Here is a 13,928-nt window from a genome sequence, read left to right as displayed (position 1 = left end):
AAACGCAGCATATCGTGTAAAAAGCTTGGCGGCACGAAGTTACGTTTAAGAAATCAGTCGTTATAGGGATCGATCGCGTCATTAAATGACGGCAGTGACTAAGTCACCCGCTTCAAGCACCCGTGACAGCGGCGAGAGCGGTCACAGTAGAGTTCTTCCTTTGCCATCACAAAAAAAAGTTGCTGATGGATTCAGCTGACTGTGTGGTGTAAGAACCTGCACAGCAATATTGTATTTGCATAAGTTTGGACTATAAATGAAAAGACTGATATCAGTAACTGAATCCAAAGGATTTTCGTCTGAGGCACTCAGACTTAATCTCGCCTAGGATATACCCCTCCTCTTCGCATTGTAACTGTTTCAGTACTGTGTTACTGTATTTTTTCCATTTTACTTTCTTCCAAATATGCAACGTAAGTTTCATCACTTCAATTAGTAGGTACATTTTTATGATGATAGAAATAAGTAGAAAATTTGATAAGAAAACGGAGTAACAGATTAATTATGAACGTGGTGCTCTGTTTCTCTCAAGAAAACGAAAGGGATAACCACCGAAGTTTGGAATCACGAGCACATCATTCGTCATACGAGCTGTCAAAGACAAGTAATGAGACAGATTTTTTTATCTACCAAACTATTTTTTTTTCATGCGATAATAGTGTCCCCTTCAAAGTAGTTCCTTTCGGTAGCTGTACACCGGCGGAGTCGTTGTTCCCAGTCTCCAACTGGTAGGGCCTTCAACAAGTAGATCACATTCTTCTGAACGTGTTTCGGAGTCCCAAAATGACGTCCTCTTGAGACATTTTTCAATTCTGGGAAAAGAAAAAATCGAAAAGACTCAGATCAGGTGCATAGGTTGCCTGTGGAACAATAGGAATGCCTTTTGGGGTCAAAAATTGCAAGAGGAAATGGCCCTGTGGCATGGGGCGCTGTCATGGTGCAGCACCACTTGCCTGCAATATCTGGTCTCACTCGATTCACCTTTTTCCTCAGCCTTTCAAAGAGATCTTTGTAAATCACTCGGTTGTCCTGGAGGAATAAATTCTTTACACACCATACTCTTTATGTCAATGAAGCAAATCAGCATTGTTTTGATCTTTAAAATCCTCATTTCAGCTTCTTTCGGCCGAGCAAAAGTCTTAGTGTGCTACTCGTCACTTTGCCGCTTTGTCCAAGGATCCTACTAAAAAAAATTCAATATTCGTCGCCTGTCATCACACGGGTGAATCATTCCACGTCATTGGCAGTCCTCTGAAGAAGATAAACGCTCACGTTTCTTCGATTGTCCTGCTCAAGTGTGAGGCTTTTCTGCACCATTTTGGCACAAACCTTTCGCGTGTACAAAACTTCAGTCAAAATTTTATGTTCGGTGAAAGTGCTTAAGTTTAACTGGTCACCCATCATCCTCTTTGCTAAACGTTGGTCTGATCTGACTATAGTACGCACACTTTGTGTTTTGCGTTTTTGAAGGTATGCCTGAGCGAGGTACATCGTCAGGTTGTTCTCTGCGTTTCAAAAATCATGAGCTCTTGAAAAGAAATATTCCCCATAGGTCTGTCTGAACTTTTCAAAGATCACACTCTTGACTGCATAATGTTGCTCCAAATACCGCGGTTCCATTTTCGTAGCACACAACAAAAACACATCTTCATTGATGGCGCCCCCAAGGATCACTTGATGCCTGTACGGAGCTGCAACTGCGACCGAGCATCTGGAAGGGATGAACACACTCCGGCTAAGCAAGTGGAACAACACAGCGTTGCCGGATCACTCACAGTGTTGTCAGTCTCATTGCTTTTCTCACACGCCTCGTAGTTTAACTCAAATTATCTCGCGTCACAGAACTGTGGCAGAGTTCTATTTGGAGCAGATTAAAATACATGTATTCTTCAGATTTCGTTCCTGTAATACACTCACCTAAATTTAATAACAAAAGAGTTTCCTGCATATCAAACATTTCTCTAACGTCGTCAGGAATGCATTCTCGTAAACTTTCTGTTTCTCGTCTTAAAAGTTCATTACCACCGATAAAACTTAAATTAAAACATTATGGAGCTCCTCCGGAAGGCGCTAATACGAGTTCTGTCTTTGTACGTTGACTTTGAGCGAGCTGAAGGAAATTTAAGATTGGGCGTGTGTAACGGATTTGATATGATAAGTGTGGTCCGCGCCTCCATGTGTGTTAATCTTAAAGTATGTCTGGACAGACAATATGTTGATGCACCGTCTATGCCTACTGTGTACGTGATAACTGCGTTAGAACTTACAGAAAATAATCTCTGGAAGTGAGTTGTTCGCAACAAGGCGATTAGGTTTTTTCATAATTTCTTTTATTTATTTATTTATTTATTTATTTATTTTTTTTTTGCGTGCAAATGCTGTGTATGCGCTTCCATAGGATGACGACACGTCCGGATAGATCCAGGCAACTCCTCCTATTTGTCTCTTTGCCTGAGGTCCGGACGCATTTTTGCATTTCCTCCTTTTTCGCGAAGTTCACCGTAATAAATTTATATTTGCTATTATTTCCGTTGTGTTGCTCGTTTCTTAAATAATTCATCTGTATATGGCAGCAGGATCGTCTATATTATCGATCACATTTTATATAACGCATGTCAGGATGGAGCTGATAATCTTCCTTTTGATTAGTTGTGTGTCATCGTGAAAATTCATAATTATTTTTTCTATTTACTGTGTTTGAACGGAACATCTGCACTCTTTCTGCTAATTTGTTGAGGTAAATTACAAACAAGTCCTGTCTCATATGAAAACTCGATGGTTGTCTCTTTTCCCAGCCATTGAAGGGGTATTGGAAATGTATCCAGCTCTGAAATCTTACTTTCTGTCTAAAAGCAATCCACCAAACGTTTTGTTTAGGTTTTTTGACAATAGTTTATGTGAAACCTACTTAAGGCATTGCATTCATTGATGTCTGTTCAACTGAATGTTCTTCAAGTAGAAAAGAAGAACAGTTCTGTGCTTGAAGTGATTCATATTTTATATTCTGCATGTAAGGTGCCTGAGGACCGATTAAACGAAAAATCTGTTTGCCTAAAGGTTAAACATAAGCTGGAAATTGCAGCGGAATAAGGCTTTCACAAAAAAGTTAAAGTGTACATGAAGGAATCTGTGTCGTTGTATAAATTATGCCATGAATTTTTAAAACTATTGCTCTACATGTTCACGACTTCTCCTGTTTGAAATGGGTGTCTCTTCAAAAAGATGTTAACTACAGTGATGTTCAACAAAACGTTTTGTATTTGGAAGCCGGACGCAGTGGCCGAGCGATTCTAGGCGCTTCAATCCGGAACCGCGTGACCGCTACGGTCGCAGGTTCGAATGCTGCCTCGGGCATGGATGTGTGTGATGTCCTTAGGTTAGTTAGGTTTAAGTAGTTCTAAGTTCTAGGGGACTGATGACCTGACCTCAGATCTTAAGTCCCATAGTGCTCAGAGCCATTTGAACCATATTTCCACGATAAATGTAAAGCTTTCGAAATTTAAGGTGTAAAACGTTATAACCAATTTGTAATTTTGGCATCTTCTGAAACAGAATAGTAACTATCCTGAATTTTTGTGAAAGTAGGTCTGTTGATTTTCACTGAGAATTGTTAAAACTTGCGGAATACTTTTGCAGTATATCAGGGCACAATGGAAATGCAGAAGACGTACACTCCTGGAAATTGAAATAAGAATACCGTGAATTCATTGTCCCAGGAAGGGGAAACTTTATTGACACATTCCTGGGGTCAGATACATCACATGATCACACTGACAGAACCACAGGCACATAGACACAGGCAACAGAGCATGCACAATGTCGGCACTAGTACAATGTATATCCACCTTTCGCAGCAATGCAGGCTGCTATTCTCCCATGGAGACGATCGTAGAGATGCTGGATGTAGTCCTGTGGAACGGCTTGCCATGCCATTTCCACCTGGCGCCTCAGTTGGACCAGCGTTCGTGCTGGACGTGCAGACCGCGTGAGACGACGCTTCATCCAGTCCCAAACATGCTCAATGGGGGACAGATCCGGAGATCTTGCTAGCCAGGGTAGTTGACTTACACCTTCTAGAGCACGTTGGGTGGCACGGGATACATGCGGAATTGCATTGTCTTGTTGGAACAGCAAGTTCCCTTGCCGGTCTAGTAATGGTAGAACGATGGGTTCGATGACGGTTTGTATGTACCGTGCACTATTCAGTGTCCCCTCGACGATCACCAGATGTGAACGGCCAGTGTAGGAGATCGCTCCCCACACCATGATGCCGGGTGTTGGCCCTGTGTGCCTCAATCGTATGCAGTCCTGATTGTGGCGCTCACCTGCACGGCGCCAAACACGCATACGACCATCAGTGGCACCAAGGCAGAAGCGACTCTCATCGCTGAAGACGACACGTCTCCATTCGTCCCTCCATTCACGCCTGTCGCGACACCACTGGAGGCGGGCTGCACGATGTTGGGGCGTGAGCGGAAGACGGCCTAACGGTGTGCGGGACAGTAGCCCAGCTTCATGGAGACGGTTGCGAATGGTCCTCGCCGATACCCCAGGAGCAACAGTGTCGCTAATTTGCTGGGAAGTGGCGGTGCGGTCCCCTACGGCACTGCGTAGGATCCTACGGTCTTGGCGTGCATCCGTGCGTCGCTGCGGTCCGGTCCCAGGTCGACGGGCACGTGCACCTTCCGCCGACCACTGGCGACAACATCGATGTACTGGGGAGACCTCACGCCCCACGTGTTGAGCAATTCGTCGGTACGTCCACCCGGCCTCCCGCATGCCCACTATACGCCCTCGCTCAAAGTCCGTCAACTGCACATACGGTTCACGTCCACGCTGTCGTGGCATGCTACCAGTGTTAAAGACTGCGATGGAGCTCCGTATGCCACGGCAAACTGGCTGACACTGACGGCGGCGGTGCACAAATGCTGCGCAGCTAGCGCCATTCGACGGCCAACACCGCGGTTCCTGGTGTGTCCGCTGTGCCGTGCGTGTGATCATTGCTTGTACAGCCCTCTCGCAGTGTCCGGAGCAAGTGTGATGGGTCTGACACACCGGTGTCAATGTGTTCTTTTTTCCATTTCCAGGAGTGTATTTTCGGTCATTACAACATAGTGGACTGTTGACAGGAACAGACTGAACCTTGAATGTTTTAAAGGTATGTTGACGGTCCAGTATAATTTAAAAGAATTTCTCTGCGTATCTTTTTTTACAGCTATCTGATAAGCCAGCCAATAAAAGTTAAGGAATGTACTTATGTCTCTTAATTGATTCATTTATTAAATTTCAGCGTGTTTTTCCGTGTGTCTTCTTTCTTCTGACCTTGTCCTCCTTTTTGAAGCTGTTTTTCCTCTCTTTTATGCGTCTACATCTGGTCACCCTGTGCTTGCGTTGCCTCTGCAGGGTGAGAGATGCCGCTTCACGGCTGAGAGCTCTCGCTGGGCAAGCAGCAGGTGGGGGAGTGCTGAGCAGGATCTGGGAAAGCGACGCCCGCCACGGGCTGTCATCGGACGCCGGCAGCGCAGCGGAGACAAAGAGCTGTCGAGAGGCGCCGATGGGCGCGCGGGTGGCAGGTGGGGGTGGAGGTGGGGGCCGCAACCCGAGAGGGCCGCGTGCGCAAACTTTGCCCGCCGGGTCAGCCTGCCCTGCCAAAGCACTCTCCTGTCGCCTGCTGCACTTCTACGAGGGTAATCCCAAAAGTAAGGTCTCCTATTCTTTTATAAGTACATAGACTTATTTATTTATACAATGGTTTACATCAATTTACAGCTTGAACGTTTAGCTATTTTTCGACATAATCACCATTTCTGCCGATGCATTTTTGTAGACGCTGTGGCAGTTTTTGTATGCCCAGGTCATACCAGCTCGCCGCCATGCTGTTCAGAATGTTTTGAACCTCTTCTTTCACCTCGTCGTAGAAGCTGAATCGCTGGGACCGCAATTACCGCTGACAGGTACTGTGAGACTCTGAAAAAACTCAAACGGGCGATTCAGAACCGGAGAAGAGGAATGTTGAGCAAGGGTGTACACATTCTCCATGACAACGCTCGCCCACTCATCGTTCGGCAAACCGTTGCTCTCCTGTAACAATTTCAGTGGAACATAATCACCCACCCACCCTATAGTCCAGTGACTATCACCTGTTCCCTGGGTTAAAAGAATATTTGGTCGGAAAGCGATTCAGCTCCGACAACGAGGTGAAAGAAGAGGTTCATAACTTTCTGAACAACATGGCGGCGAGCTGGTATGACATGGTCACACAAAAACTGCCACACCGTCTACAAAAATGCATCGACAGAAATGGTGATTATGTCGAAAAATAGCTAAATGTTCAAGCTGTAAACTCATGTAAACCGTTGTATAAATAAACAGGTCTATGTACTTATAAAAAATAGGAGACCTTACTTTTGGAACTATCCTCGTAGTAAGAGTAACACTTTCCTGCGAGTTTAGTGTTTACAGGGTGCTTAGACTATGTGGCTTGTACACCACGCGCAAAATACGACTGGTCCAAAAATATTTCGTGCGCCTTTAACATACAGAGCGTAAGGTGTCAACATTATTTAACAACCTGGGGTCTTCGGGGAACTCCAGCGTAAGGTGTCAACATTATTTAACAACCTGGGGTCTTCGGGGAACTCCATATTTAATTTCCTAATTTCTCAGCTTAGTAATGTAGAAGGTTACTCAGACTAGGTTCTTTGGATGTTAAAAATACATTTAAAATAAATACGCGTTGTTGCCGCATTGCTTTATCGTCAGACTTGATAAACTGACCAATATACAGCGCGTTTCCATAAGAGCGTGAAAAAAATAACAGGATTGAAAAAATTGAGGTAGGGAATCTGTGGTCGGAGGAGCCAGCTTAAGGAGACAGGGAAGTAAAGTAAACTTGTCTACGCCTTTGTGTAGTATTACTGTTTTCCAGCTTATTTACGAGTAACATTCGTACCAGTTTACGCGTACTGTGCTGTTTACTTATATGCACATTCTTTATTTCCTACAAGGAAACGAAGAGGACGAGCCTTATTGCCAGGATACCATGATGCAGGTTTTGTTCGAAACTTCCTGGCAGATTAAAACTGTGTGCCGGACGGAGACTCGAAAATGGCTCTGAACACTATAGGACTTAACAGCTGAGGTCATCACTCCCCTAGAACTTACAACTACATAAACCTAACTAACTTAAGGACATCATGCACATCAATGCCCAAGGCAGGATTCGAACCTGCGACCGTAGCAGTCACGCGGTTCCAAACTGAAGCGCCTAGAACCGCTCGGCCACCACGCCCGGCAGGAACGAGACTCGAACTCGGGGCCTTTACCTTTGGCGGGAAAGTGCTCTACGATCTGAGCTACCCAAGCACGTCTCACGCCCCGTCCACGCAGCTTTACTTCCGTCAGTACCTCGTCTCCTTATTTCCAAACTACACAGAAGTCTCCTGCGAACCTTGCTTCTGTGTAGTTTGGAAAGTAGGAGACGAGGTACTGGCGGAAGTAAAGTTATGCGGACGGGGCGTGAGTTGTGCCTGGGTAGCTCAGATGGTAGAGCACTTGCCCGCGAAAGGCAAAGGTCCCGAGTTCGAGTATCGGTCCGGCACACAGTTTTAATCCGCCAGGAAGTTTCATATCAGCGCACACTCCGCTGCACAGTGAAAAACTCATTCAGGTTTTGTTTGCTTTAATTGCCCGTAATTTGGCTCTGTTGTTCGTTTTTACATTGTCCCATTGCGGAACGTGCTATAAGTCAACGACAGACCTGTTCATCACTCAGTGCTATGCAGACACGTACAGTACAATACGAAGGAGTTTCGGTAGAGTATTCCCTGGTCGCTGGATTGAAAGGGAAGGTCAGATTCCATGGCCTGCAACGTCAGCTGACCTGAATCCCCTTGATTATTTCCTATGGGTATATCTAAAGTCACTTATGTATGAGACTCCAATCGATATGGAGATGGAATTAGTTGCCAGAATTGTAGCTGCCTGTGGTGAGATTCAAAACACACCAGGGATATTTGTGAGGGTGCGCCAAATCTTGTTCGCCGATGTCATGCTTGGATTGAGATTGATGGCCGTCAGTTTTAGCACACTTTGTAAGATACAGTACAGATGGTACGTTATTGTGTTACTGATGGTATTTGCACTTAACTAATGTAAATAAAAAAGTACACTGTACTGTGGTTTTATTCCTATTATCTCCTTAAGTTGACTTCTCCGACCCCAGGTTCTGTACCTCAAATTGTTCAGTGGAGCATCCTCTAAGTCCTGTCAAATTTTTGCACGCTTTTACGGAAACACCCTGTTCGCAAATCAATTCTTTGCGAAGCCGGGAACAAAAACTGTATGACTCATATTTTCGTCTATTGTCCACATTTCGGGAATTGATTTCTTTCAGGAGCGAAGAGCTCCAGCAATCAGTACCACACCAAGAAACACTCTCAGTTTGACAGAACCTTTATCTATACAAATTCTCGTTCGGCTCGCAGCAGTATTTGCATCGTAATGCAGAACAACACGTTGCGCTTCAGAATTGGTGAAGATGCGTGCAGTGTCTGCAATTCGGTCATCAAAGAACGTGTTGAAAATTCTGACATTATGAGTGCAAGATCAGTTGCGTCCATTGACCCTGGAGATCCACTTCCAACGTTATATTGACAACAGCGAGACAACCGGGGATATGGAACTTGTTAACTTTCGTCCCCACTTTACAATTGTGTCATCTTCTTCATCGGACTTTATTCTGAATCCACTTCAATGTCATCTTCCGACCCTTCTTGTTCTGGAACAAAGTTCTCATCACGTTCAGTTGATGCCTAATTCCTATGGGACCAAACTGCTGAGGACATCTGTCCCTAGGCTTACACTCTACTTAATCCAACTTAAACTAACTTACGCTAAAGACAAAAACACACACACACACATTCTCGAGGAAAGACTCGAAACTCCGACGGGGGGAGAGGCACGAACCTTCGCAAGGAGCCCTAGACAGCGCGGCTACCCCACGCGGCCCATCACGTTCAGTCAGGATACCTTCCCGGTCACTAAGATTACATTCATCCAGCATCGAAGTATGTAGCGATCTGAGATTTTTTGGCCGACCATTTCTGAAAATTTGTGGCATTCACGTTATGAAAAGTAACACCAAAATATATCCACCAAAATAGGTAACATACACTACTGGCCATTAAAATTGCTACACCACGAAGAAGAAGGGCTACAGACGCGAGATTTAACCTGGCAGGAAGAAGATGCTGTGATATGCAAATGATTAGCTTTTCAGAGCATTCACACAAGGTTGACGGCGGTGGCGACACCTTCAACGTGCTGACATGAAGAAAGTCTCCAACCGATTTCTCATACACAAACAGCAGTAGAGCGGCGTTGCCTGGTGAATCGTTGCTGTGATGCCTCGTGTAAGGAGAAATGCGTACCATCACGTTTCAAAAGGTCGGATTGTAGCCTATCGCGATTGCGGTTTATCGTATCCCGACACTTCTGCTCGCGTTGGTCGAGATCCAGTGACTGTTAGCAGAATATGGAATCGGTGGGTTCAGGAGGGTAATACGGAACGCCGTGCTGGATCCCAACGGCCTCGTATCACTAGCAGTCGAGATGACAGGCATCTTATACGCATGGCTCAAACAGATCGTACAGCAACGTCTCGATCCCTGACTCAACGGATGGGAACATTTGCAAGACAACAATCATCTGCACGAACAGTTCGACGACGTTTGCAGCAGCATGGACTATCAGCTCGGAGACCATAGCTGCGGTTACCGTTGGCGCTGCATCACAGACAGGAGTGCCTGCCATGGTGTACTCAACGACGAACCTAGGTGCACGAATGACAAAACGTCATTTTTACGGCTGAATCCAGGTTGTGTTTACAGCATTGTGATGGTCGCATCCGTGTTTGGCGACATCGCGGTGAATGCACCTTGGAAGCATGTATTCGTCATCGCCATACTGGCATATCGCCCGGCGTGATAGTATGGGGTGCCATTTGTTACACGTCTCGGTCACCTCTTGTTCGCATTGACGGCACTTTGAACAGTGGACGTTACATTTCAGATGTGTTACGACCCGTGGCTTCACCCTTCATTCGATCCCTGCGAAAACCTACATTTTAGCAGGGTAATGCACGACTGCGTGTTACAGGTCCTGTATGGGCCTTTCTGGATACAGAAAATATTCGACTGCTGCCCTGGCCAACGCATTCTCCAGATCTCTCACCAACTGAAAACGTCTGGTCAATGGTGGCCGAGCAACTGGCTCGTCTCAATACGCCAGTCACTACTCTTGATGAACTGTGGTATCGTGTTGAAGTTGCATGGGCAGCTGTACCTGTGCACGCCATCCAAGCTCTGTCTGACTCAGTGCCCCGGCGTATTAAGGCCGTTATTACGGCCAGAGGTGGTTGTTTTGGGTACTGATTTCCCAGGATCTATGCACCCAAATTGCGCCAAAATGTAATCACATGCCAGTTCTAGTATAATATATTTGTCCAATGAATACCCGTTTATCATCAGCATTTCTTCTTGGTGCACCTATTTAATGGCCAGTAGTGTGGTACGCAAAGTGGGGTCCTGCCAGGATGATGTCTCTGTGTGCATGCCGCAAAAAGCAGTATAACACCCTCAAGGGCTGTGTTCAGCGGCACAGGGGTTTAATGTGTGCATACTGAGGGGCTGTACTGTTGCTGATTAATTTGTCATGCTCATTGGCAATCAGATGGCGCTCAGGAGGTCTGTCTGTGTCTCCTCTGTCCTAACCACGCGGAACACAGGCAGTGACTGTGGTAAGTTTAGAGGTGAACAGGAACAGTGTCTACCACACTCATTCTATTGTACAAACATGTCCCGACGACGAGTACATATTGCTCTTGCACTGTTCCAGCCATTTCAACACAGTCGCATTATGGTACTGCAGCAAGCTTCATGAAATAAATTCACAGATATGTGAGTGTCTCGAAGACCTCAAATAATAGAATCCAATATGTTGTCCTCGACTATGAGTGTTCATCAGAGAGAAGGGTATCGTCAGGAGTGCCCCAGGGAAGCGTTATAGCGCCGCTGTTGTTCTTTATATACAAAAATCGCTGCTGTTCTCTATACACATAAATGATTTGGCTGGTAGGTTGAGCAGCAATCTGCGGTTGTTCGCTGATGGTCCCATGGTGTACGGTAAGGTGTCGAAGTTGCGTGACTTCAGGAAGATACAAAACGGCTTACACAAAATGTCCAGTCGATGTGACGAATGCCAGCTAGCCCTGAGTGTGGAAAATGTAAGTTAATGTAATGTTCGGATAGAGTATTACTAATGTCCTGCTTGGCACAGTCAATTAGTTCAAACAACTGGAGGAACGTTGCAAAGAAATATGTGAGGCTGTGGAAGAGAAAGTGAATGGTCGACCGGTTATCGAGAGGATTTTAGGAAAAAGTTGTTGACCTGTAAAGGAGACCGCATATAGGACTCTGGTGCGAGCTATTCTTGAGTACTGCTCGATTTATAAATTATGGAGCGCAACCTTTTTTGGGGGGGAGGGGGGGAGGTTTTATTTGGCAAATCCAGATTTCGGCTAGTGCCTAGCCATAATCAGTGCACTATTTTCTAGTCTCGATGCATCTTACTTCCCTGTTGTGCGAGCGTAAGTCACTGCTCCAGTGTTTGGGATCTGTACCAGGTCGGATTGAAGGAAGACATCGAACAAGTTCAGAGGCAGGGTGCTAAATTTGTTACCGGCAGGTTCGAACAACACATAAGTGCTACGGAGATGCTTCAGGAACTCAAATGGGAATGCCAGGAGGGAAGGCGACGTTCCTTTCGAGAAACACTACTGACAAAATTCAGGGATCCTGCATTTGAAGCTGTCTGCCGAACGATTCTACTGCCGCCAACGTACAATGAGCGTAAGGACCATGAAGATAAAATATGAGAAATTAGGACTCCTTCGCAGGTATACAGACAGTCGTTTTTCCCTCGCTCTATTTGCGAGTAGAACAGATAAGGACGTGACAAGCAGTGGTGCAGGGTAACGGTATGCTGTATTGACTATTTTTTTGGTTGTGGAGGGCGTTTTGTTAACTTTGCTTGAAACATGTGTCTTCGACTTTGGAATTTTGTATACTAAACGTTTTATGATGAATTTGTACCTCGTTCTGTGACCCTTCCATGGACTACACTCTCATTTCACGACTGCGGTTCGCTCTGGGCCATTGGCGTGTATGACTTCCGTGGTGATTGGTGCACACGACACCTATGTACATGTATGTGCGTTTGTGTGCGTGTGCAGAGCGCGGCGCTGGTGGCGGTGACGAACGTGTCCGAGTACCTGGACGAGGCGGCGGTACGGCGGATGGTGCTGCCAAAGACCAAGGCCGTCTACGAGAAGAACACGGCCGACCTCAAGCTCGTGATGAACGTGCTGAGCTGCATCGAGAAGACGCTGGACAAGCTGGACAAGTCGCAGATCATCGACGAGGTGCTGCCGCTGCTCTGGGACGTCCGCCTCGCCGACCCCGAGATCACCATCCGCGTCGTCAGTGAGTAGACGAGTAGACGAGTAGACGAGTAGCCGAGCAGCCGCCGCCAGCTTGTCGCGCGCCGCAGTCGCACGCTGCAGGGGTCGACTCAATGAAGCGAGTGCGGCTGAGGATGAAGTATCGATATATCGATACCTTTTCCTAAATGTAACCTTATGTGACACATTTTTTATCGATACACCGATATATCGACATCTAAACGGCTATATCGAGAGCCGATATCTTTACGTTGTATTATATTTTTTACGCAGCTTTCGATAAATATTTGTAGCTGTTCTTTTCACATTGTAGCAGAACATAATTTCAGTGTGTGAAGGAGTTTAACTTCTTTTTGAGCTTTCATCTAGTCCCTTCTTTCTTTATGAGCGTCTGAAGCAAGTATAGATGGTATAAAGAAGAAGTCCGATTACACTGGAGGGGGTTGGCGTTGTGAATGGAAGAACGAAGTGTCCGATGTGAACAAATAACAAACCAGTTGCATTGAAAAACAATTTTTAAAGCAACTATTGTGTTATTTCTTCAAATTGGCATTTTTTAGAAACAGATACTGCAACTAATGAACGAAAATCTAAATAACTACAATGGTCTTTGCAGTGGATGGAAACGTGTGGGGGAAAATGCTTACGTAATCGGCACTCGGTGCTACCAACAGAAACTGCAACGTTTAACTTCACCACGCAATTTTGACACTGCAGCTGCTAGGTCGCTGGCGTAGGGATTTCATACGGTTTTCACTAATCTCTATCACTAAATAGCGAACCTGGTTCATGGTTCATAGTTCGTGGCTCAGAATCCAAACTGACTGTCTCAAGTCTTAAAGGGGCAAAAAAAACTGATTTTTAGTACTTCGTATAGTTACTTATCGAATCTAAAAATTTTATATGCTGTCATAATCTGCCCATTCTGAGGTATCATTTGTGTTACAGTTTTAACACTGTAGGACAACTATTACGGTTACAAACTGTTTACATGTCTACACACAAATTACCCTACTATCCAGTATTTGGGAATGAGAGCACTTAGACACTTCCAACAAGCTTCAAACATAGTTTCAAACTTTTATGAGGATATTTCTTGCTGATAATTCCCAAAAAATTATGAAAGGGAAAAAGTTTGTCGCTTAGTATATCTTTGCCGTTCTTGTTGTCTGACATCAGCTCTGGCATTACGTTTTATTTTATTCCTTGTTTTATTAAATAATTATTAGTGCTTCCGTCAATTTTTACTAATATTTATTTTGTGTGACATGTTTCAGCAGCTTGCTCTCGTAATCAGGTGAATTCCAGTTCCATGTAAATAACGTTAAGCGCTAATTACGTTCATTTGCTGTATGTACCAGTGAGGTTATGTATCGAAATACAATCCTGTACAGAAAGATGCTTATAT

The 13,928-nt window shown here is 45.2% G+C and overlaps 1 protein-coding gene across 1 annotated transcript in view; it reads left to right on the top strand.

The window, feature by feature from the left end:
- Positions 1–13,928, top strand: part of LOC126267614 (SCY1-like protein 2) — a 966,784-nt gene that overhangs the window by 779,736 nt on the left and 173,120 nt on the right. Inside the window, exon 12 of the mRNA XM_049972914.1 lies at positions 12,293–12,542. Within this exon, the coding sequence (XP_049828871.1) occupies positions 12,293–12,542 (250 nt within the window). The remainder of the gene's footprint in view (positions 1–12,292; positions 12,543–13,928) is intronic.

Source organism: Schistocerca gregaria, chromosome 4 (assembly GCF_023897955.1).
Source record: "Schistocerca gregaria isolate iqSchGreg1 chromosome 4, iqSchGreg1.2, whole genome shotgun sequence".
Classification (NCBI taxonomy): domain Eukaryota; kingdom Metazoa; phylum Arthropoda; class Insecta; order Orthoptera; family Acrididae; genus Schistocerca; species Schistocerca gregaria.
Note: the sequence above shows the minus strand (reverse complement) of the source record. Positions and strands in the feature narration are given on the sequence as shown.